We start from the raw sequence: 24,018 nt of genomic DNA, 5'->3' as shown, positions 1-24,018 counted from the left end.
GCGTCAGTTGTGGATTTATTGACCCACGGATAGGTGTGGAGAATGATGAAAAACTTGTAGTCAGTTGTGCCTGCTTAGGCGGCAAGCAGCTGGATGCTGCCTATGGAAGACCATCACTAGTTGACATGGATGCTTTGTAAAGACCTGGGTCTTGTTGTTTGTTCATACCCCTCACAACCTATTTTCTCCTTTTCAATGTTTTTGTCATTTTTAATTACATGGTTTACAGGGTAATCTCAAGTAGTTTTAATTTTTTTTGTCACGCTGCTGAGGGAACCGTATTCCGTTCTCTCTCGTTGTTTCATGGCCATAGCCAGGGTCTAGACTAGCATATTGTTGAGAGACCGTGCTCTCTGAGGAAAATGAGATGGGGGGGGGGGGGGGGGGGGGGGGGGGGGTGATTATAGCCTGCTGGTGCTGAATGAAGATTACAGGAGATCTGCTCTCTGTCAGAACCAATTGAGAAGTGTGATTTGTCAAGTGCAAAAACAAGCCATTTGGGCCAGATATTGAGTTAATTAGTCAGATCAGGAAAACTGAACTTGCGTACCAAATTGCACCCTATTCCCTACATAGTGCACTACTTTTGACCAGAGCCCTGGACAAAATAGGCTGCAATTTGGGACGTAGACCATGAGAATGAGAGAGAATAAATATAGGTCAGTATTTGTAGCTTTTTTTTAGCTACTTTAAAATTACATTCAGATGAGATTCAAGGGTTTGTTTTTGCTTTTCAGGTTCAAAACTCATGAATATCTCATTGATAACGCTTATCAAAAGCAGACTGGAGCATAGTTTACTACTTAAAATAAACACTGTCCTTTAAAGTTTACTAACCCACTTAAAATAAATGTTCTCTTCTCGCTATCGTTTGTCTTAATCTTAGTTTGTCTTAATCCCACCTTCCCCCACCCCTTCTCTCCATCCTCGGATTCTGCATTCACAGTTTGACTCACACCTGATGTCACGCTGTCTGTTGCCATGGCAGTCGTTATGGCAACCACAGCAGCCTAGAGTTTCAGTAGTTGGCTGACTTATTTTTGGGGGGAGAGTCAGTAAGGGGTTAATATTGATAAGTTTACTTTTAATTATTTGCTTCCCTCAGCCTATTGAATGCTTACAGAGCATTGGCAGGCAGAGAAGAACAAGCCTACGGCTGGTTGTATGAATCCTCTAACAGCCTTGCTAAGTCGAGCCCAACCAAGACCTCTCAAATACACACACACACACAAAGACTAAGGCTTCTTCCCAATTGGCTATTCCCTGGCCTATGTAGTGCACTAATTTTGACTAGGGCCTGTCATTTGGTCGGTTAGGAGTTTAATCAGCCTGCCTAACAGTAAAAACACCTGACACCAAACATACAACCCAACAGGAGTCAGGAGCCTTGGGCAGACTGACTGACTCACTCACTGTTCTGGTCACAGTGAGGGTTACTATTCCATGAGAAAAGGGCCTTTAGCTAACAGCACAGTCTTTTTCCTTATCTTAGCACCCACCTGCTGGCCCATATAGTCCCCCAGCCCAGAGAGCCTGTCCACCTCCACCCCACTACACACCGGTCAGGTGGCGACAGAGGCCACATGACCATGGCCCCAAAACAACATCAAACACCGGTCAAGTAATACTGTAGTTTAATATTCTGTTCACATCAGAGTGAAGGATTTCAACCTCCTCCATGGTAGCCTAAACCTGCAGAATAATTTCTGACCCTTAGATAACAAAGTCTACAAACTAAAGACTCCCCTCAGACTTCAGAGGAGTTTGGTTTCTCTGACTGAGATTTGGTACAGTGAGGAATTTGGCTGGTTTTCCTGAGAGGTAGTGAAGTAGATGTCCGACTAGGTGTATCCTCAGCTAAAACTAGAGCTGTGACTCAAATTGCACCCTATTCCCTATGTAGTGCACTTATTGTGACCAGTGCTCTGGTCAACAGGAGTGCATTACACAGGAAATAGGGTGCCATTTGGGACGCTGTATCTATTCTGATTAGCTGTAGCTCAGTGAGTGGTAGGGCTGGCCTGGAGGCGTATTATATTAGATGACGTACTGTCAGGCACCAGTAATTATGATTCTATTTTTTCCTTTGTCTATTTTCTCTCTTTCTCACTCACTCTTCCGTTGTCACCTTAGGCACCCTGATAATAGCTAGGCTATAAGACTCATGAGATGCCTCTGTGCACAATGTTATATGCTTAGTTCTCTAGTGTGTGTGTGTCCAATTTGTGTGGAAGCCTCAATGGGTATTGTCATAGAGACTGGTGTTTTGATTGACAATACATTTGATTGGCATTTTTACAGGAACATGTTCAAGTAAAATGTCTGCTGACGTTAGCACCAACAGTCAGGAAGAGATGGGCTCACCTTTTCACTGTTAGCGCAGGTGCACTGGCGTTAAAATCCAAATGGATGTGAATACTAATGTTACTCTGTGTCTTACTATCTCCACAGGGTCTTCTTCAGTATGCCCGCGGAGCTTAGACTGTGCCAGAGCAGGGCGTCATTTCTGCCAGCCGGGCAGCTCACACTGCGGCCCCTGCCTCAACCCGCTGGTAGAGAACTCACATGGCAGATGCATAGTGAAGAGGAGACATGCTCACGCCCCCCATTTTGGTATGTTCACTTATCCCTACTAATGCCAATGCATTGCTGTTTCACTGCTAGTGTAGAAACTGTAGCCAAAGCCACAAAGCACGTCTCGTTGCAAGCCTTGACCAAGCCTTTGGGACAAATATCCCTTCTCCTTCCAAAATTCAAAAGATGCTGAATGTAAGTGTACCCTATGTTCCCTCTAAGCTTCTCCCTCAGGACTGCCGTGCAGAATAAATATCTGCCTGCGCAGAGAAGCACTAGTTTGAACTTCACTCAACTTTCTAGACTTTTCCCTGTTAACACTATCAACATTTCCCTTTACTGTGGTAATTGTGATTGAATCAACGCAATATTAGCCACTTTCAATGCAACATACCGAAACAAAACGAACTATGCAAGACTTGGGGTGTTTCTCAAAAAGCATACTACCATGCTCTGAGCACGCAAATTGGAGCATGGAAGGTTCGGAGTATGTCCAAGTATGCAAAATGGAGCATGGTGGGCACTTATCGAATGCGTACTCAATTTCTACATATTTTGCAGCATGCTATCAATGCAAGCTTCAACGGAAAGTATGCAATTTAAAAATAAAAAAAATGCAACCACTTGAAAAATGTGGTAACATTTCTTGAAAACAGTTATTTCATTATTTGAGCTGCAGCGAGAGAATATACACTCCGCCATCGGAATGAAATGTTTGATATGTTAATAAATACACGCTGTGTTAATTTTGGCATGTTTACCTGCCTACATACCGTAGATCACAAGCCCATAATAAGTCAATAGGGCTATCTAGCTAGCTAGCCACAAATAATTGGTAGGTACCCCCAAAATATTTACATCTACCTTGCATAACATTAATTTGTCATATTTGCCTGTTTAACTGGCAAGCTGGTTAGATTATTAACGATTGAAATATCTAGCTGATAATAGTTATTATATTTGCTTTGTGAATATCTTGTTTTGTCTTGTTGCTATTGTCCTGGCTGGAAGAAGGTTCAGTAAATGGGGAGGTGAAGCATGAGGTAATACAGTAGGGGGAGTGCGAGTGCTTCTCAAATGTAATGTTTTATGCATTCTCCACATTCTCGTTCTCACAAGCGTACTCAAGAGAACATCGTCAGAGAATGCCCTCACAGCATGAGAGCGGAGCACTGTATTATGCATATTGAGTATGCAAAACTAACTATATATATATATATATATATTGTTGTAAGCAGAATGCATCGTTGTAAGATTATATTGCATTGACAGATATGACAGGCCCAAACTCTACACAGATCGGTGTGTCGTAACCAATCAGAGCTGCAGTAGGCCTATTTGCAAATATACCATTGCCATATATGGATCTGTGCCATTCACTTTGAACTGGACTATGTTTACAGCATAAGCGGTGTCATGACTCTCCTGTGAGGATCCAAAGATCAGGCTACAATCGATCAGCATCTACAGAGCCATTGGTGTGTGGGTTTTATGAATTTTTTAAAAAATTAGGGGGGGTTGTATCATTTGTATCATTATTTTTTTATAACCCCACCCTGATCTGTACTTCACAACTTTGTCCCTGACCTGTTTGGAGAGCTCCTTGGTCTTCATGGTGCCCCTTGCTTAGTGGTGTTGCAGACTCTGGAGCCTTTCAGAACGTGTGTGTGTGTATGTATATATATATATACACATACAGTGCCTTGCGAAAGTATTCAGCCCCCTTGAACTTTGCGACCTTTTGCCACATTTCAGGCTTCAAACATAAAGATATAAAACTGTATTTTTTTTGTGAAGAATCAACAAGTGGGACACAATCATGAAGTGGAACGACATTTATTGGATATTTCAAACTTTTTTAACAAATCAAAAACTGAAAAATTGGGCGTGCAAAATTATTCAGCCCCTTTTACTTTCAGTGCAGCAAACTCTCTCCAGAAGTTCAGTGAGGATCTCTGAATGATCCAATGTTGACCTAAATGACTAATGATGATAAATACAATCCACCTGTGTGTAATCAAGTCTCCGTATAAATGCACCTGCACCGTGATAGTCTCAGAGGTCCGTTAAAAGCGCAGAGAGCATCATGAAGAACAAGGAACACACCAGGCAGGTCCGAGATACTGTTGTGAAGAAGTTTAAAGCCGGATTTGGATACAAAAAGATTTCCCAAGCTTTAAACATCCCAAGGAGCACTGTGCAAGCGATAATATTGAAATGGAAGGAGTATCAGACCACTGCAAATCTACCAAGACCTGGCCGTCCCTCTAAACTTTCAGCTCATACAAGGAGAAGACTGATCAGAGATGCAGCCAAGAGGCCCATGATCACTCTGGATGAACTGCAGAGATCTACAGCTGAGGTGGGAGACTCTGTCCATAGGACAACAATCAGTCGTATATTGCACAAATCTGGCCTTTATGGAAGAGTGGCAAGAAGAAAGCCATTTCTTAAAGATATCCATAAAAAGTGTGATTTAAAGTTTGCCACAAGCCACCTGGGAGACACACCAAACATGTGGAAGAAGGTGCTCTGGTCAGATGAAACCAAAATGGAACTTTTTGGCAACAATGCAAAACGTTATGTTTGGCGTAAAAGCAACACAGCTCATCACCCTGAACACACCATCCCCACTGTCAAACATGGTGGTGGCAGCATCATGGTTTGGGCCTGCTTTTCTTCAGCAGGGACAGGGAAGATGGTTAAAATTGGAGCCAAATACAGGACCATTCTGGAAGAAAACCTGATGGAGTCTGCAAAAGACCTGAGACTGGGACGGAGATTTGTCTTCCAACAAGACAATGATCCAAAACATAAAGCAAAATCTACAATGGAATGGTTCAAAAATAAACATATCCAGGTGTTAGAATGGCCAAGTCAAAGTCCAGACCTGAATCCAATCGAGAATCTGTGGAAAGAACTGAAAACTGCTGTTCACAAATGCTCTCCATCCAACCTCACTGAGCTCGAGCTGTTTTGCAAGGAGGAATGGGAAAAAAATTCAGTCTCTCGATGTGCAAAACTGATAGAGACATACCCCAAGCGACTTACAGCTGTAATCGCAGCAAAAGGTGGCGCTACAAAGTATTAACTTAAGGGGGCTGAATAATTTTGCACGCCCAATTTTTCAGTTTTTGATTTGTTAAAAAAGTTTGAAATATCCAATAAATGTCGTTCCACTTCATGATTGTGTCCCACTTGTTGTTGATTCTTCACAAAAAAATACAGTTTTATATCTTTATGTTTGAAGCCTGAAATGTGGCAAAAGGTCGCAAAGTTCAAGGGGGCCGAATACTTTTGCAAGGCACTGTGTGTATGTGTATATATATCAAAAAAATAAAGGGAACACTAAAATAACACATCCTAGATCTGAATGAATGAAATATTCTTATTAAATACTTTTTTCTTTACATAGTTGAATGTGCTGAGAACAAAATCACACAAAAATTATCAATGGAAATCAAATTTATCAACCCATGGAGGTCTGGATTTGGAGTCACACTCAAAATTAAAGTGGAAAACCACACTACAGGCTGATCCAACTTTGATGTAATGTCCTTAAAACAAGTCAAAATGAGGCTCAGTAGTGTGTGTGGCCTCCACGTGCCTGTATGACCTCCCTACCACGCCTGGGCATGCTCCTGATGAGGTGGCGGATGGTCTCCTGAGGGATCTCCTCCCAGACCTGGACTAACGCATCGGCCAACTCCTGGACAGTCTGTGGTGCAACGTGGCGTTGGTGGATGGAGCGAGACATGATGTCCCAGATGTGATCAATTGGATTCAGGTCTGGGGAACGGGCGGGCCAGTCCATAGCATCAATGCCTTCCTCTTGCAGGAACTGCTGACACACTCCAGCCACATGACGTCTAGCATTGTCTTGCATTAGGAGAAACCCAGGGCCAACCGCATGAGCATATGGTCTCACAAGGGGTCTGAGGATCTCATCTCGGTACCTAATGGCAGTCAGGCTACCTCTGGCGAGCACATGGAGTGCTGTGCGGCACCCCAAAGAAATGCCACCCCACACCATGACTGACCCACCGCCAAACCAGTTATGCTGGAGGATGTTGCAGGCAGCAGAACATTCTCCACAGCGTCTCCAGACTGTCACGTCTGTCACGTGTGAGCCTGCTTTCATCTGTGAAGAGCACAGGGCGCCAGTGGCGAATTTCCCAATCTTGGTGTTCTCTGGCAAATGCCAAACGTCCTGCACGGTGTTGGGCTGTAAGCACAACCCCCACCTGTGGACGTCGGGCCCTCATACCACCCTCGTGGAGTCTGTTTCTGACCATTTGAGCAGACGCATGCACATTTGTGGCCTGCTGGAGGTCATTTTGCAGGGCTCTGGCAGTGCTCCTCCTGCTCCTCCTTCCACAAAGGTGGAGGTAGCGGTCCTGCTGCTGGGTTGTTGCCCTCCTACGGCCTCCTCCACGTCTCCTGATGTACTGGCCTGTCTCCTGGTAGCGCGTCCATGCTCTGGACACTACGCTGACAGATACAGCAAACCTTCTTGCCACAGCTCGCATTGATGTGCCATCCTGGATGAGCTGCACTACCTGAGCCACTTGTGTGGGTTGTAGACTCCGTCTCGTGCTACCATTAGAGTGAAAGGGCCGCGAGCATTCAAAAGTGACCAAAACATCAGCCAGGAAGCATAGGAACTGAGAAGTGGTCTGTGGTCATCACTTGCAGAACCACTCCTTTATTGGGGGTGTCTTGCTAATTGCCTATAATTTCCACCTGTTGTCTATTCCATTTGCACAACAGCATGTGAAATTTATTGTCAATCAGTGTTGCTTCTTAAGTGGACAGTTTGATTTCACAGAAGTGTGATTGACTTAGTTAGTTACATTGTGTTTAAGTGTTCCCTTTATTTTTTTGAGCAGTGTGTATGTGTGATATATATATATATATATATATACTATATGAGAGATCATGTGACACTTAAAGTCCACCTGTGTGCAATCTATTTAAATAATTATGTGACTTCTGAAGGTTGGTTGCACCAGATCTTATTTAGGGGCTTCATAGCAAAGAGGGTGAATACATATGCACGGACCACTTTTCCTTTTATTTAAACATTTTTTTAAACAATTTTTTCTCTTCACCAATTTGGACTATTTTGTGTATGTCCATTACATCCAAATAAAAATCTATTTAAATTACAAGTTAAATGGGTTAATGTCAAGCCCTACATGTTTTTTCCAATAGTCTAATCCAGGTATTCCCAAACTGGGTTATGCCAAATAAATAAAAATGTGATTCACATTTAAAAAATTATAAAAATGTTTTGCTCGAAAATTGATAAATATTTAGAAATGTTTAAAAAGTAAGGCCCACGTCCATTTAGGCACATACCAGCTCTACTGGTTGTACTGCTACTACCAGCAGTACTACACCTGCACCTGTCGACGACACAAGTTGTTATGCTTCCACGAGCACATCCAATGCTAGCATCAGTAATTCTACATTTGTTGTTAGCCCAGCTAGCATGGACACTGACAGTGAATCTGATGCAGCCGATGAGCTACTGCCCCCTTACCCGGGAAAGCACCACAAATATGATGAGAACTACATTGATTTGGGAGTAGTGCCTTTCCTTAGCCACAGTGTGTTATATGTTCAAAAGTATTATCTTTCAACATGATGAAACCTTGACTCTTGCGCAGACATTTAGAATCAAAACATGCCAATTAGAAAAATAAGCCATGGGAGTTTTTTGAGTGAGAATTATGACTTCCAAGTAGTAAGACATTTATAAAAGCGACAGATACTATTAATAAGAAGGGGCTAGAAGAGTCTTATGTTGTGAGCTACCGAGTGGCTAGGACAGGCAAGCCCCATACTATTCTGGAGAAGTTCATTCTTCCTGCTGCCACGGATATGGCTGAAACAATGCTGGGGGAAAAGGCCCAAAAAACTATACAGAAAATTGCATCAGTGACATGGCAGGAGATGTTTTGAAACAATTACTGGTTCGCATACAAACCCGTGCAATATATGCGTTACAGCCTGATGAGTCAACAGACGTGGCGCTGCTCCTGGTATATGTCCGTTACGTTTATGGGGGGTCAATTAAGGAAGACATCCTCTTCTGCAAACCACTGGAAACCAGGACAACAAGAGAGGATACTGGACAGCATCAAATGGACTTTGGTGGTCAAGATGTGTTGGTATCTGTGGCACAAAAGCCATGACAGTGAGACCTAGTGGGGTGGTAACGCGCGTGCAAGCAGTTGCTCCCGACGCCACTTGGGTACACTGCAGCATCCACAGAGAGGCTCTTGCTGCCAAGGGAATACCTGACAGATTGAAAGACGTTTTGGACACTACAGTGAAAATTGTTCACTTTGTTAAAGCAAGGCCCCTAAACTCTCATGTATTTTCTGCACTATGCAATGATATGGGCAGAAACCATGTAACGCTTTTACAACATACAGAAGTGTGCTGGTTGTCAAGGGGCAAAGTATTGACACGTTTTTTTTAAAATGAGAGACAAACGTAGTTTTCTTTCATTTTCATTTTCACTTGTCTGACCGCATGCATGATGACGAGTTTCTCACACGACTGGCCTATCTGGGTGATGTTTATTCTCGCCTAAATGATCTGAATCTAGGATTACAGGGACTCTCCAAGACTATATTCAATGTGCGGGACAAAATTGAGAATATGATTTTAATAAGTTGGAGCTCTTTTTTTGTCTGCATTAACAAGGACAATACACAGGTCTTTCCATTGTATGATTTTTTTGTGTGCAAATTAACTCACACTCATGGACAATGTCAAATGTGATATAGCGAAGCACCTGAGTGAGTTGGGTGCGCAATTATGCAGGTACTTTCCCAAAACGGACGACTTAAACAACTGGATTCGTTATCCCTTTCGTGCCCTGCCTCCAGTCCATTTACCGATATCTGAACAAGAGAGTCTCATCGAAATTGCATAAAGCAGTTCTGTGAAAATTGAATTTAATCACAAGCCACTGACAGATTTCTGGATTGGGCTACGCTCAGAGTTTCTTGCCTTGGCAAATTGCGCTGTTAAGACACTGTTGCCCTTTGCAACCACGTACCTATGTGAGAGGGGATTCTCAGCCATCACTAGCATGAAAACTAAATACAGGCACAGACTTTGTGTGGGAAATTATTTAAGACAGACTCTCTCCAATACAACCCAACATTGCAGAGTTATGTGCATCCTTTCAAGCACACCCTTCTCATTATTCACAATTTTCAATTAACAAATAAAGGTTTATATATAAGATGGCTAAATAAAGAGCAAAATTTTATTTATTGATTATTATTATTTGTGCCCTGGTCCTATAAGAGCGCTTTGTCACTTCCCACGAGCCGGGTTGTGAAGACAACTCACACTCTTATGTTTAATAAATGTATTGTATTGTGTGTGTGGCAGGCTTACAATGATAGGAAAAAAACATTTGAGAGTCCCCTGCCCTGGTGCTAGAGGGGTACGCAGCTGGAGGTTGAATGTTTGAAGGGGTTCAGGACTATAAAAAGTTTCTAAAAGGTCTAATCGAATGGTTGGTTGCTACTGTAGGCTGAATGATAGAACAGCTATTTGTTAGAATGTTGTGGGATCCATTTTCTCCATTGGTTTTGATGGTAGGCCACTCTAATTTAGGACTAAATTATGATCAAATAGCCACAGCAGTCAACTTGAACACTGTTATAACTGTAAGTTAAAGCGGGTACAGCCGCAGTGTTCGCAGTAAACGCCAGGAGTTGCACAGAATTTTCACAATGTTCAGGTTTGCACTCAGCAGACCTTTTGAGGGAACGTTGAGTGTACCCCCACAAGATTCGTCCTAATAACCTGTTATACAAAACGAGGGCACAGGGAGAACTGTTCCACATTGTCTGTCCCATCTCACGAGAGACTAGTTTAATGTGAAAAATAAGTTAATATTGCTCACTTTTTAATGGATAATAGCAGTCTCCCCTCCAGTCCCCCACTGCCTCAGACTTTAACGAGTGTTAATGAGACAGCGTAGGGGGTGCGTCATCAGGGGACTGAGAGCTGATAGCTCGGGAAAAAGGTTTGTTGTTCCAATGGAGAGAGAGAGCCAGAGCAATGGGAAAGGATTCATAATGGTTCAAAATGAGAATGGATGACTTTCATAAAGTCGTATTGATACAAAACAATTGGCATTAAAACCCATAAAGAAATATCTTAGATTAGATTTAGTCATAGGCCAGACAGACACTGGAGGGAGGGTGACTCCAGGAAAGCCCTACATTAAAGAAGGAAAGGAATTGAAAGACTGAGACCTGATTCACCACCGGTCTGTGAGATTACAGCCTAGCCACAACAAAGTCTAAACGATTATCCCTCAGCACAGATTGTAAAGCATGGACTGTCTGCCAAGAAGGTTTTCCCTGATCCACTGACAGAAAATACATCCCAAATGGCACCCTGATCCCTATCAAGCATGCTACTTTTAACGCAAGCGTGCCATTTGGGACACATCCACTGACTGGCTCTAGAAGAGCTGATGGTAAACAGAATAAATCACTAAACAGAAGGTTAGAGAGGACCCCTCTATCATTCTTTCCTCCTCCACATATCTCTCTTCCTCTCTATCACTCTATCCTCCTTTTCTTCTCTTTCTTTTCCTCTTGCTGCCCTTCACACACGCTATCCTCCTCCTGAGCGAGCTCATCCGTGGATATTCTAGCCACTCCATACACACTGAGCACACTGATGTTGTGAGCAACAGTTTGCCCGTTTAGACTTTGAGTATCTGTCATCTGGACATGTTTACCGGCTCTCATCGTGGGTTGCTTCCCAAGTGGTCCCTGTATGCACTGCTCTGACCATAGTCCGGCTTCTGTTCAAAAATAGTGCACTATGTAGTGAATAAGGATGCCATTTGAGACCTCTGGATTTGTAGCTGTACACACAGTTAATTCACCGACTTAGCCCACCGCATTTAAGTGGTATCCATTTTCCTAATGGCCATTTAGTTCTTTGCAGCCACTTAGGACATGACTGGCACATGACTGAATTTAATGGATAAGAATGATTCGCATGCGAACCACTTTGTATGTTGTGAGGCCGGTTGGAGGGACTGCCAATTTCTCTAAAATGATAAATGCTCACTAACAGGGATGTAAACAAATTTGTGCACAAAATTTGAGAGAATATTTTTATGCATATGGAAGATATCTGGGATATATTGTTTCAGCTCATGAAACATGGGACCAACACATGTTTCATTTATATTTTTGTTCAGATTATATATATGTTTTTCAGTTGCTCAGAAAACTTGGGGGGCCAAATTAAACCACAGCACGCGGGCCGCCATTTGGGGAAGCCTGCCCTACAGTATAGCTCGCTCACTTACAAAACACCTGGAACAATTATATGTAATACACTTGAGACCATGGCTACTAGGCACATGGGGCAATCGGCAGCGTATTTCCAGTAGACAATGGCTGCTAGACACACGGGGCAAACAGTTGCCTATTTCAGGTCATTTCCCCCAAAACAAGGCAATATTTGCAGACATGTTCAAACGAGAGATTGGTTTTTACCCAACCCCAACCACCCACTCGACAAACACAGAACATTTTGAGGAAATGTGACAGAATAATTACATTTGAGCATTGAGCTGCAGTATGACTCATATTTCTGTTGCCACTGTGTCTTGTGTGCTCCCAAACGGCACCCTTTCCCCTAGCTGTTGTTTTAAGTCCGAGATTTTCACTTCAACTGTGGCCACCAGATTATTGGAAATTGCAGCTGGAGTTGACTATCTTGCATTGGCTTCAGGTGCAACCTTTTTCTCTGTTATCAATAGGGAATAGATCACTAATATATGCATAACTGGCTTGCGTCATTCAGACCCATATGCCATCGTCCACAGCTAGAAGGGGGCCACATTGAAAAAGGGTTCCGTGATTTAAAATTCATTACTTACTGACATTTACTAATTTCATATGACAGGACAGGAGACGAGCATTGAGGCTTTTGTTCTTACTGTGTGAATAGAAAAATAAAGCAGCTTTATCATGGCTCAACTATATAGCCGATTTTTAAACAACGATTTACAATTGGAGTTTGGCGGTAACTAGTGTAGACTGACTAGAGCTCCGACGTCAGATAAAATGTTCTGTGTACTTGCAGGCTATTCTTTGGGTGTTGAAATCAATAGTGTTTTTTTATTTGAATAAATAATTGTATGTGATGTCGGAGCACCAGTCTGCTCACACCAGCTGCTGCTCAAACTCCATCGTATATCGTGTTGTTTAGTCGGCTACTATATGGGGCTATTGAGCTCCGCAGTGGACTTTTTAATTTGATTTAACAAGGCAAGTCAGTTAAGAACAAAGTCTTATTTACAATGACGGCCTACCAAAAGGCCTCCTGCGGGGACGTGGGCCTGGGATTAAAAATATAGGACAAAACACACATCACGACAAGAGAGACAACACTACATAAAGAGAGCCCTAAGACAACAACATAGCATGGTAGCAACACATCTGTCAGTAAGTGTCCACGATTTGAGTCTTTGAAAGAAGAGATTGAGATAAAACTGTCCAGTTCGTGTTTGTTTGCAGCTTGTTCCAGTCGCTAGCTGCAGCGAACTGAAAAGAGGAGCGACCCAGGGCTGTGTGTGCTTTGGGGACCTTTAACAGAATGTGACTGGCCGTGTCATAATAGCCATAAAGCCTAGCGTTCAAACACTGAAATGGTTCGTTGTTTTTCCACCATTAATTTGATCCTTTGTAGATTTTAGAAACACTTCAAATAAGGACTGTGTTTTGTGTAAGCTTACCCTGGCATGACATTTTGATATCCATGTAAATCTCTCTCGCACACAAGGTGGCTTTTATCAATATATTTGGCTCTATTCACTCGGATTAAAAAAATCTAAAAAGCATCAAAGAAGACATCATGCAAGACTACAAATCTCTACAAGCTGCTGCACGTCATCACATGTGGTCTGCGGTTGTGAGGCCGGTTGGATACACTGCCAAATTCTCTGAAACGACGGAGGCGGCTTACGGTAGCAAAATGAATTTAGAATTCTCTGGCATCAGCTCTGGTGGACATTCCTGCAGTTAGCATGCCAATTGCACACTCCCTCAACTTGAGACATCTGTGGCATTGTGTTGTGTGACACAACTGCACATTTGAGAGGGGTCCTTTATTTCCCCCCCAGCATAAGGTGCACCTGTGTAATGATCATGCTGTTTAATCATCTTTTTGATATAGCACACCTGTCAGGTGCATGGATTATTTTGGTAAAGGAGAAATGCCCACTAACAGGGATATAAATACATTTGTGCACAACATTTGAGAGTAATAAGCTTTTTGTGCATATGGAACATATTTTATTTCAGCTCATGAAACATGGGACCAGCACTGTACATGTTGCGTTTCTATTTTTGCCCAGTATAATTGGAGTCATATCTGTGGTCTGCTGCATACAATAGTTGCATTGAACTGAATAGGAAGAATTGATGACAGGGGGCCCAGCAGTTACTATTATTCAGAGCTGCTTGGAAGCCACTGGTCAATTCATCGCTATTGTATTATTGTGCACTTCACTTTACTGACCTCTAGGCGAATCTCTAGAGCACCTTACAATGTGGTTGGTTGGCACAAGCTATGGAGGGATGATGTGTGTATATATAAGTCTCACATTTTGAAAAGATTTATTACATCAGAAAATAATAATACCTTACAGTACTTGAAACGGCCTTTAGAAATGGGTCTTTGGTTTATTTACGGTTCTTCACCTCTCCAACCCCCCCTCTTTTTTAAAATTTGTATTTATTCAATCCTTATTTTACCAGGTAAGTTGACTGAGAGCACATTCTCATTTACAGAAATGACCTGGGGAATAGTTACCTTCTATCCTCTCCCTTCCCTTCCCTTTCTTGGCTTCTCTCTCTGTTGCCCTGGTTTTGGTTTTCATTCATGATTGCTCTCTCGCTCTCCCTCCGTCTTTCTCTCTCTATTGCTCTCTCTCTCTCTCTCTCTCTCTCTCTCTCTCTCTCTCTCTCTCTCTCTCTCTCTCTCTCTCTCTCTCTCTCTCTCTCTCTCTATCGTTCTCGCCCTACCTCCTCTGTGCCCCCCACCCACACGCTCAGAGCACCTCTTCATGACAGAGACGCTGACCTATCCACCCACACACCGCGACACAATTCCCCCACTCTCACTAATATGTAATGTACAGAATCTCTTACACAAACAAATACACGCATGAATGCACACACACACTCTCTCGCATACACACACTGCACCACTCTCCCTCACACACACGCACACACACACACACACACGTATGCACGAAAGCACCTCACGTTCACTCTGTCATAGACACCCACCCACACAGAGATTCTCTCACTTTGATCCAGCTAGCAACACACAGTATCACTGGTTTACTCAGTCTCATACATAGACACACAGGCATTACAGCACCACACATACACACACATTCTAACACTTACAGCACCGTACTGCTATGCAGTTTATCACCTCACTGCTCTCACCTCCCCTGTGAAACCGGCATTATTAATTACTGTTGATATAGTAACCCTTTATGATTAAGCACAAACCAATCCAATGTAAGAAACATGCAGCGTGTCATCTCTGCAAATACAAAGATGTTTAATGCTTTTGCAAGGCTGTAGTTTGTGTTTGCGCAAGCCTTTTGTACTTGATGAATGATTTGATTTGGATCCTTACACGTATCATCGACTCACTTGTTGGTGTAGGTGTGTGTGTTTATCCACACTGGCCACATGAGGGCAGCATGGACCAGTTCTTTCTAACTGGAATTCCGCTGTGTCCCCTATGAGGACCAGTACGGGGTATATGGATGGAGTCAAGGAGAGCCATGTATTTACACTGAACAAAAATATAAACACAACATGTTAAGTGTTGTGAGCTGAAATAAAAGATGCTAGACATTATCCATATGAACAAAAAGCTTATTTCTCTCAAATTTTGAACACAAGTTTGTTTACATCCCTCTTCGTGAGCATTTCTGCTTTACCAAGATAATCCATCCACCTGGCAGATGTGGCATATCCAAGAAGCTGATTAAACAGCATGGGGACAATAAAAGGCCACTCTAAAAAATGCAGTATTGTCAACCACACCACAGATGTTTTGAGGTAGTGTGCAATTGGCATTCTGACTGCAGGGATGTCCACCAGAGCTGTTGCCAGAGATGTAATGTTAATTTCTCTACCATAAGCCGCCTCCAATGTCATTTTAGAGAATTTGGTAGTACTTCCAACCGGCATCACAACCGCAGACCAAGTGTAATCACGCCAGCCAAGGACCTCCACATCGGGCTTCTTCACCTGAGGGATCGTCTGAGGTGGTGCTGAGGAGTATTTCTGTTTGTAATAAAGTCCTTTTGTGGGGAAGAATTTGTTCTGATTGACTGGGCCTGGCTCCCCAGCAGGGGCAGTGGTCTAAAACGCTGCATCTCATTGCAAGAGGCGCCACTGCAGTACCTGGTTCGAATCCAGCTGCATCACATCCGGCCGTGATTGGTAGTCTCATAGGGCGGCGCACAATTGGCCCAGCGTTGGCCTGGGTAGGCCGTCATTGTAAATGAGAATAAGTCATATCTTTAAAGTTGTTGTATTTATGTTCAGTAATAGATGCAATATGATGCATTTACATGATGACACTGTAATTCCATATGGTGACCATGTTAGCTCCCCATTTTAAAGTGTTTGCCTCTGCAGTCAAGTACCAAAGACTCTGGATTTCCCTTAGTCAGCAGGGCTGTGGTTTTCCTGTTGATCTGCCACCCCGAACTACTGCACTACTGTTAATACAATTATAGGACGAATACCTGCCTGATCTCTCCAGTAGTGTGACTATATGGCTCTGTGTTTCGTAGCCTTTCGTTCTGTATGGAAATCAATAGCTTGTGCAGTTGATTAAGTGTAGCTTGTGTTGTCAGCATCTGATGACTGATTCCCCATAGTCACTATGGTGGAGTAGAAGGTCATCATTGGCGATTTGTAGCTCTCTGACTCATACCTGCAATCACCTGGATGGTGGAGGAGAAATTGCTCGCTCTCGCTCTCTCTCTGCATCTACCTCTGTCTTCTCCTCTCCTCACATTGTTGTGTAAGTAATCATTGAAACCCAATGACCAAGATCATGTTCTCCTTTCAGCGGGAAAAGTGACCACGTTCCCTGAAGTGGATGAGGAGATAGACTTCCTGTCCACCATCATCAGCCAACGGAAGGAGTCGGGGGTCAAACATCCAGGTGAGAGAAGAAAACCTTTGGCTTTACAGTGTCATATTTTGACCAAAGCCCTATGGCCTGCAGGCGCCCGGCCCGCGACAAGGAATCGCTGGAGCGCGATGAGCCAAGTAAAGCACCCCCTGGCCAAACCCTCCCCTAACCCGGACGACTTTAGGCCAATTGTGTGCCGCCCAAGGGGGTAGCCGGTAGCGATGCAGTGCCTTAGACCGCTGCGCCATTCGGGAGGCCCGAATTTGACAAAGCTTTTAATTGCGTAGATATGGCATAATGTGACCAGGAAGATCATATGATTTGCTATATTAGTAGTATAGTTTTCCTTGCTATCAATTACCATTAATTCTCTCATTTTTGTATCTCCTAGCTCCTCTCTCTCAGGATTTTTCCAAAGCCGAGGAGGAAGATGACCCATCCATGATCCTCACCCAACGGCCTACCACAGACCAGCCTACGACACACAGTACCACTACAGCCGCGTATAACACGACTACAGCCGCCCCCACCACCACCCACATCCCAGCAGTTCGTAGTGGGCCCCTGATCATCCCTTACCCCTCCAACGATCATGTGTTTATTGGCATGTAACCTTCCTTATTACTTTTTAATGTTTCGATTTTAACAGCAAAAATGCTTTCCTCTATATACATGAGTCCAGAACGTTCCAGTATTATCTACACATTTCTCATGGAAATATTGAACAGGGGAACCATTGTTCTCCAATCTGAAGTTTTTCCACATCCTGATTATCTTATGAATGCTTTTATTGACTTTAACTGCTCTTGGCTCTTAACTGAGGTTTATAGTGACCCAAATGGCACGATATTCCCAGGGATCCAATTTGGGATGCCCGTACAACCTTGTGAATGGATTATTTTTCAGCTCCCACTGACTTCTCCTAGTCTGTGAACTAACCTAGACAGTGCCTTTAGTCTCTTGTCTTCTCCTCTGATCTATACCCTCTTCAGGATATGTCTTCCCTTTTCTCTACCAGCTGTTTTCATCCTCTTTTCCTAACACCCTTTCTTTTCCTCTTTACAGTCATGACTAGTGTGTTTGTGGTCATGGGATCTGTGGCCTTGCTCTTGGCTGGTGTCTGTTGGATCAGGTAAACATTCTCCCTACATCTGCATCTTGTTCCAGTCGGCTTTGGTTTCTTACATGTTGCGCGGTACTTTACTGTACACTGACTTAACTGTTTTACGAACGGACAGTTTAGTGTGTTTTTAGTAGTCACATTGTCGCTTCGTTTTAGTGTCCGTTTAAGTTGCTGATTGTAAATTGTATGCACTTCAGTTGTACGGACTAGTATAAATTTACTCCATGTAACCATTTTAGTCGCGACTGACTCCGCATTAATAAACAACCGAGGTTTAACTTGCTACCTGACTATTTGTAAAATGATTACAAAGCAAATTCAGGGAGATTAGATTCATATTGGTCTAAACTTTAAACCAGAGCTCAAAATTGTGACCGAAATCCTCGAATTTGCGACCCTTTGACTTGGCAGTGCGACACCAATTTTTTTGAATTGCTTTAGCTGGTTACGTTAGTTTTTGGTTCATTTAAAAAATGTTTTAAAAAAAAATCAAGATTTATTCCAACATCAATCGGTATGCAACAATGGGCATGCAAACCAGGTATTCAAAATGTTTGATCCAAAGTCTTAGTTGACTTTGATGCGCAATTCACCCATCATGCGCTGTTTGAATGAACATTGTCTAAAGGCGTTCCCCAAACAGCTTCCCAATTAAATGTTGACTGCAAAGTAGGCCTACCTGGCAGAATGATATCATAATGATTTGTATCAATTGCCCGGCATTTGTTTAACAAACTCAGCCATCACATCATGCAGTCTACACTGTACAGTACAAAAACGCAGCTATCCAAACACAACTATCTCTTCTGGTGTGGGTTAAGCATTGTTAGAATATGCCGTTTTTGTAGTATAATAAATATAGATATATTTCAAGAGTGAAAACCTGAAAAAACTTTGAGAAACTGGGAAAGATTAAATAGGGCCCTGTTCAAAATCGCTAACAAGTAACACCCTTTTCGAGATTGCGTAAAGGTTATATTTTTCCCTCCAAACAATAAATGCAAATATGATATTGTCAAGTTAAAATGTCATTCTGTTTGAGGGTATGTAATTATAAGCTACTTGCTCAGCCCACAAATTAAAGATTACATTTAAATGATGCGCAAATCATCTGCTTTTAATTACATACCCTCAAACAAAATTACATTTTAACTTGACAATATCATACATACAGTGGGGCAAAAAAGTATTTAGTCAGCCACCAATTGTGCAAGTTCTCCCACTTAAAAAGATGAGAGGCCTGTAATTTTCATCATAGGTACACTTCAACTATGACAGAAAAAATGAGAAAAAAAATCCAGAAAATCACATTGTAGGATTTTTAATGAATTCATTTGCAAATTATGGTGGATGAACAATGTGTTGGGTATGGCACAGAGCTAACTCTGATGTCCCTGTATCATCTCAGGTTGCAGAGAGGTGTGCGCCTGGCTCAGAAGGCAGACTACCCTGCTTATGGGGGTACGGGGCCCCATTCCTATGACAACAATGTGGTGAGTACAGAACACAATCGCATTACAAAGTCATGGTTACAATATAAATCATAAATGTTTTTTATTTTTTTATTTTATCCTACGTTATCTTTCCATTTAGTTTGTATTTTTATTCATCGCTTTTTGCCTTTTTATTTTTTTATCACCTTCATTTTATTGTTTTACTGTAAAGTGTGTTTCAATTTCCAATGCAATACTAATCACATTGAAACAATCTCACGTTCTGTACAATAATGTTCTATTGAAACACTCCCACATGGCACCTGCTTTTTATATAGTCTGTTTAAAATTAGTGTACTGTGTAGGGAGTAGGGTGCCACCATGCCCTCTAATGTAATCGTATGCCTTGCCTGCAGCCTGGGGATAAGAGGCTGGCTCAGAGTGCCCAGATGTACCACTACCAACACCAGAAACAGCAGATGCTCTCCCTGCAGAAGTGAGTCATGCCCCTGGCCTTCTAGCTCCACTCCGTCTGTCTGTCTCGTCTGCTACGTAACCAGACTTACCTGTCTGTCCCTGGCTGTCTGAAAATGTTACCAGCTGTCAATTCCTTGTTTCCTCTTTTGTAAAGCTACTTGGTGGTGCTCCAAAGTGTTTTACCAGGAATTAAGGGGGAAAAGGACAGAGGAAGAAGGCTATTAACGTTTCCAGACACAGCCCACGTCTCGCCTCTCTTCCTCTTCCCTCCCTTCTGACCTTCCTGTCAGTCTGTATCAGGGTGAATTGTAGGTTGTGGTGTGATGTTTGGATACCTCCATGACTCCAGTTTTCTGTTCTTTGTTTTTCCTTATCCTTCAGACAACGGGATGAGCCAAAGGTGCCTGACTCTGTGGCCACGTCAGATGAGGAGAATGAGGACGGGGATTTCACGGTGTACGAGTGTCCTGGATTGGCCCCAGTAAGAGACAGACACACATAGTGTACTATACAGACATGCAGGCATGGTAGAGGCAACGATACACGACTGATATCCAATATATATTTACCTCCTAGTTTGAATACATTTTAGTTAAATACTGTACATTTACAATTGTATAAATAGTAGGCTACAGACTTCTCTTCTTTTCTCTCTCGCATTTGCTTTATTGGCTTGACGTATTGATACATATTGCCAAAGCACACTGTTGAATTAGAAAATAGAGCAATTAACAGGTTATGTAAATCAGAACAGAATGATAAAGTAACAATTTTAATCAGGGGAGGGGGGGGGTGGGGGAAATAAATGGACTCGATACTACTAATCAGTTTTATAAACTACACATTCTTCCTCATCTCATGGCAGGTTGTCATTAACTCTCTCTCTCTCTTTAGACAGGGGAAATGGAGGTGAAGAATCCTTTGTTTGATGATTCCACCCTTCAGCGGAGCCACAAGTAACCCTGACAACCCTGGACATTCTGATATGCACCTATAAAAGATGTCATCCTACATGTACAGGAAGATCAAATCACACTTAATTACTCGAACACCTACAAATAATCGGGTTTCTCTATACCTAGCCTGTCTCACATGATAACTCCTAACACGGTAGGGCGGCAGGTTTGTAAGGAGAGAAGGAATGAGCGGAGGTTGTGAGAAAGACGGACTTGAAAAGGAGGAGGAAGAGAAGCGGTGGACTGTATGGACACTGTATCTGAATGGCAGATTGAAGTGGCATGCAGGTGAATCTCCTTTTGGATCGGACTGATATCTGGGACCTGTGACGTCTCTCGCACTTAGAAAACCTACACGACGTTGTACCTTTCCGTCTGGCCTAAAATATCCATTCCTTCGTATTTTGTTATGTTTATCTTATCTCTGGTGTAATTGATCCTGTAAAATTCTCTTTTTTTCTGTCAAACATGTGCACACATCAACCAACAAACTGACTAAGAGATTATGTGTATGATGATGGATAACATTCTCCAAGTACTGCTCTCCCCTTCAGTCCTTTGCGCTGTGTCACCCCTGTACAGAGGAACTTCTGGGTCGTGTTCACTAGAAATCAAACTTGATTTTGAAAAAAAATTGACAAATTGACAGAGGGACTATACCTGAACTTTTCCAACAAGAAATGCTGTTTTCTTTTTCCATTGCAAAATGTATCGCTACAGTGTGCGCTAATGAATACAACCCTGCTTCATACGACAGATACCCACAGACCGGTTCAAGGAGAACAGAGAACTACAGTGGGAAAAGAAAGATGTGTTATGGGCCTATAGGTAGCTGTAGACTTGAAAACTGGTCTTAGAAATAATTATGGAACTGCAGACGTTAGTTCAAGCCTTTTGAAACGAAGAATGGTTTGGCATAGTACAATTATAAGGCTGTCAATGCTAATCATTGGCCAGACTAAATGGCTGCATTACAAAAGTCACCTCATTCCCTACATACACATATAAATAGGGAATAAAGTTCCATTAATTATGCATCTTAAATATCTGAAACTCATCATTGACTTTCTAATAATTTAACTTTAAAAAATAAACAATTTGTATTTTATTTTACTGTTTCATGTACACATGCAGTGCATATGGTAAACCTGACCTGTTAAAGCTCTCTTATATAGCCATTATATTAATTATCATTATATATGGTCCCTCTATGCATGACTTGATGACACTGGGTTCTGCTGAAAAGGGATACAAGTCTATATGCATTTATGATTGTTATTCAAGTTTCCTGTGTAAACTTGCTTATGCTATCTAGATAACGTGAATGATTTCAAAGGAATTTGGAACCTCTTTTACAGAACTCTGAAACAGAGCAACCCCATCGTGTACACATATTTGTCCCCATGATTTGTGATGATGTTCATGTAAATAGCCACTGACGTGTACTGTACAGAGATGGCCAACTGTCACTAATGATGTATTTGTACACATTATTAGTCTATATTTCTGATTGCTGTGTCAAATGAACCACCGTTTGCTTTAGCCTAATGTGAGACCCAAATTGCACCCCAATCTTTTGTATCGTGCGTTTACTTTTTATGAAAGCCCGATAGGGCCTGGTCAAAAGGGTCGCACTATAGGGAAAAGGGTGCTCTTTGGAGCACACGAGTCTTTTCAGAAGTTGCCTATTGCCGTTGTCTCTCAGGAATGCTGATGTCATTAGCTCTTCTATGTACTTAACCATTTCTCTTACTCTCTGCCTCAACTCTCTCATACTGAATGAAAAGGTAGTCTGACACGTACTGTAACATGAATGATCTGTGGATGTAGTTTTATTTTATTTGCCCAGTTAGGCTTCAAGAACAATGTATGTGAGATAGAAAGAGGATTCTCTTAGAATGGACCCATCCGTTGATGTAGGCCTAGATGACTCGTGAAGTTGCTGAACATCAAACCTTGACTGTTTTACCACATACCTACAGGTAACTGCCAAAATAAAGAGAACCCCGATGCAAAGTGTCTTAATTGGAAGTGTTGCCACCACGAGCCTCCAGAACGGCTTCAATGCACTTTGGCATAGGTTCTACAAGTGTCTGGAACTCTTTTGGAGGGCTGTGACACCATTCTTCCACAATAAATTCCAGAATAGGAATTTTGTTGATGGTGGTAGAAAACGCTGTCTCAAGCACTGCACCAGAATCTCCCAATTTGGTTGAGATCTGGTGACAGCGAGAGACACACACACACACACACCAGCTTTAAACCCCCTATGCTCTTTCAATGTCACAGATTTCTGATTCTAGACATTGTAGCCAAAATAATGGCCAACTTGACATATTTATACATGACCCAAAGCATGATGGGATGTTAACTGCTTAAAGCCCAGTGCAGTCAAATGTTTTATATACACACTGAATGCACAAAACATTAGGAACACATTCCTAATATTGAATTGCACCCCCTTTTACCCTAGGAACTGCCTCAATTCGTCGGAGCATGGTCTCTACAAGGTGTTGAAAGCGTTCCACAGGGATGCTGGCCCATGTTGACTCCAATGCTTCCCACAGTTGTGTCAAGTTTGCTGGATGTCCGTTGGGTGGTGGACCATTTTTGATACACACAGGAAACTGTTGAGAGTGGAAAAAACCCAGCAGTGTTGCAGTTCTTGACACTCAAACCGGTGTGCCTGGAACCTGCTACCAGTTCAAAGGCACTTAAATCTTGTCTTGACCATTCAGCCTCTGAATGGCACACATACTCAATTGTCTCAAGGCTTAAAAATCCTTCTTTAACCTGTCTCCTCCCCCTTCATCTACACTGTTTGAAGTGGATTTAACAGGTGACATCAATAAGAGTTCATACCTTTCACCTGGATTCACCTGGTCAGTCTGTCATCGATTTCCACACTGAGGTTAGAATAACACTAAAATTGTGAAAATGATAATTCCCTTTTAGTGTAAGAGCTGTTTGAAAAGACTGCCTGAAATGTTCAGCCTACTGTAGTTTTGGCTTGCCTGGTGTCATACCCAGGTGTCGTTAATAGACCAATAAGAAGAGAGTTCCAAACCTCTCTGCCAATAACAGCTAGTTTTCAGTTTTTCCCTCCTCACTCAGACCAATCCCAGACAGTCCTAGCAAAATTCTTGTTTGAGAAGTTGTTCTTTGCTAAGAAGCTATTTTTGTTTATTTTTGATCATTTTAATTGAACACAATC

At 42.3% G+C, this 24,018-nt stretch overlaps 1 protein-coding gene across 1 annotated transcript in view; it reads left to right on the top strand.

Moving 5' to 3' along the window:
* The window catches only part of npdc1b (neural proliferation, differentiation and control, 1b), a 49,267-nt gene extending 26,452 nt beyond the window's left edge, over positions 1-22,815 (top strand). The window contains exons 2-9 of the mRNA XM_021606543.2: positions 2,452-2,613; positions 16,750-16,845; positions 17,207-17,419; positions 17,881-17,947; positions 19,347-19,431; positions 19,788-19,867; positions 20,230-20,329; positions 20,743-22,815. Of these exons, the coding sequence (XP_021462218.1) occupies positions 2,452-2,613; positions 16,750-16,845; positions 17,207-17,419; positions 17,881-17,947; positions 19,347-19,431; positions 19,788-19,867; positions 20,230-20,329; positions 20,743-20,808 (869 nt within the window). The 3' untranslated portion in view covers positions 20,809-22,815. The remainder of the gene's footprint in view (positions 1-2,451; positions 2,614-16,749; positions 16,846-17,206; positions 17,420-17,880; positions 17,948-19,346; positions 19,432-19,787; positions 19,868-20,229; positions 20,330-20,742) is intronic.
* The last annotated feature ends 1,203 nt before the right edge of the window (positions 22,816-24,018 follow it).

Source organism: Oncorhynchus mykiss, chromosome 6 (genome assembly GCF_013265735.2).
Source record: "Oncorhynchus mykiss isolate Arlee chromosome 6, USDA_OmykA_1.1, whole genome shotgun sequence".
NCBI classification, from domain to species: domain Eukaryota; kingdom Metazoa; phylum Chordata; class Actinopteri; order Salmoniformes; family Salmonidae; genus Oncorhynchus; species Oncorhynchus mykiss.
Note: the sequence above shows the minus strand (reverse complement) of the source record. Positions and strands in the feature narration are given on the sequence as shown.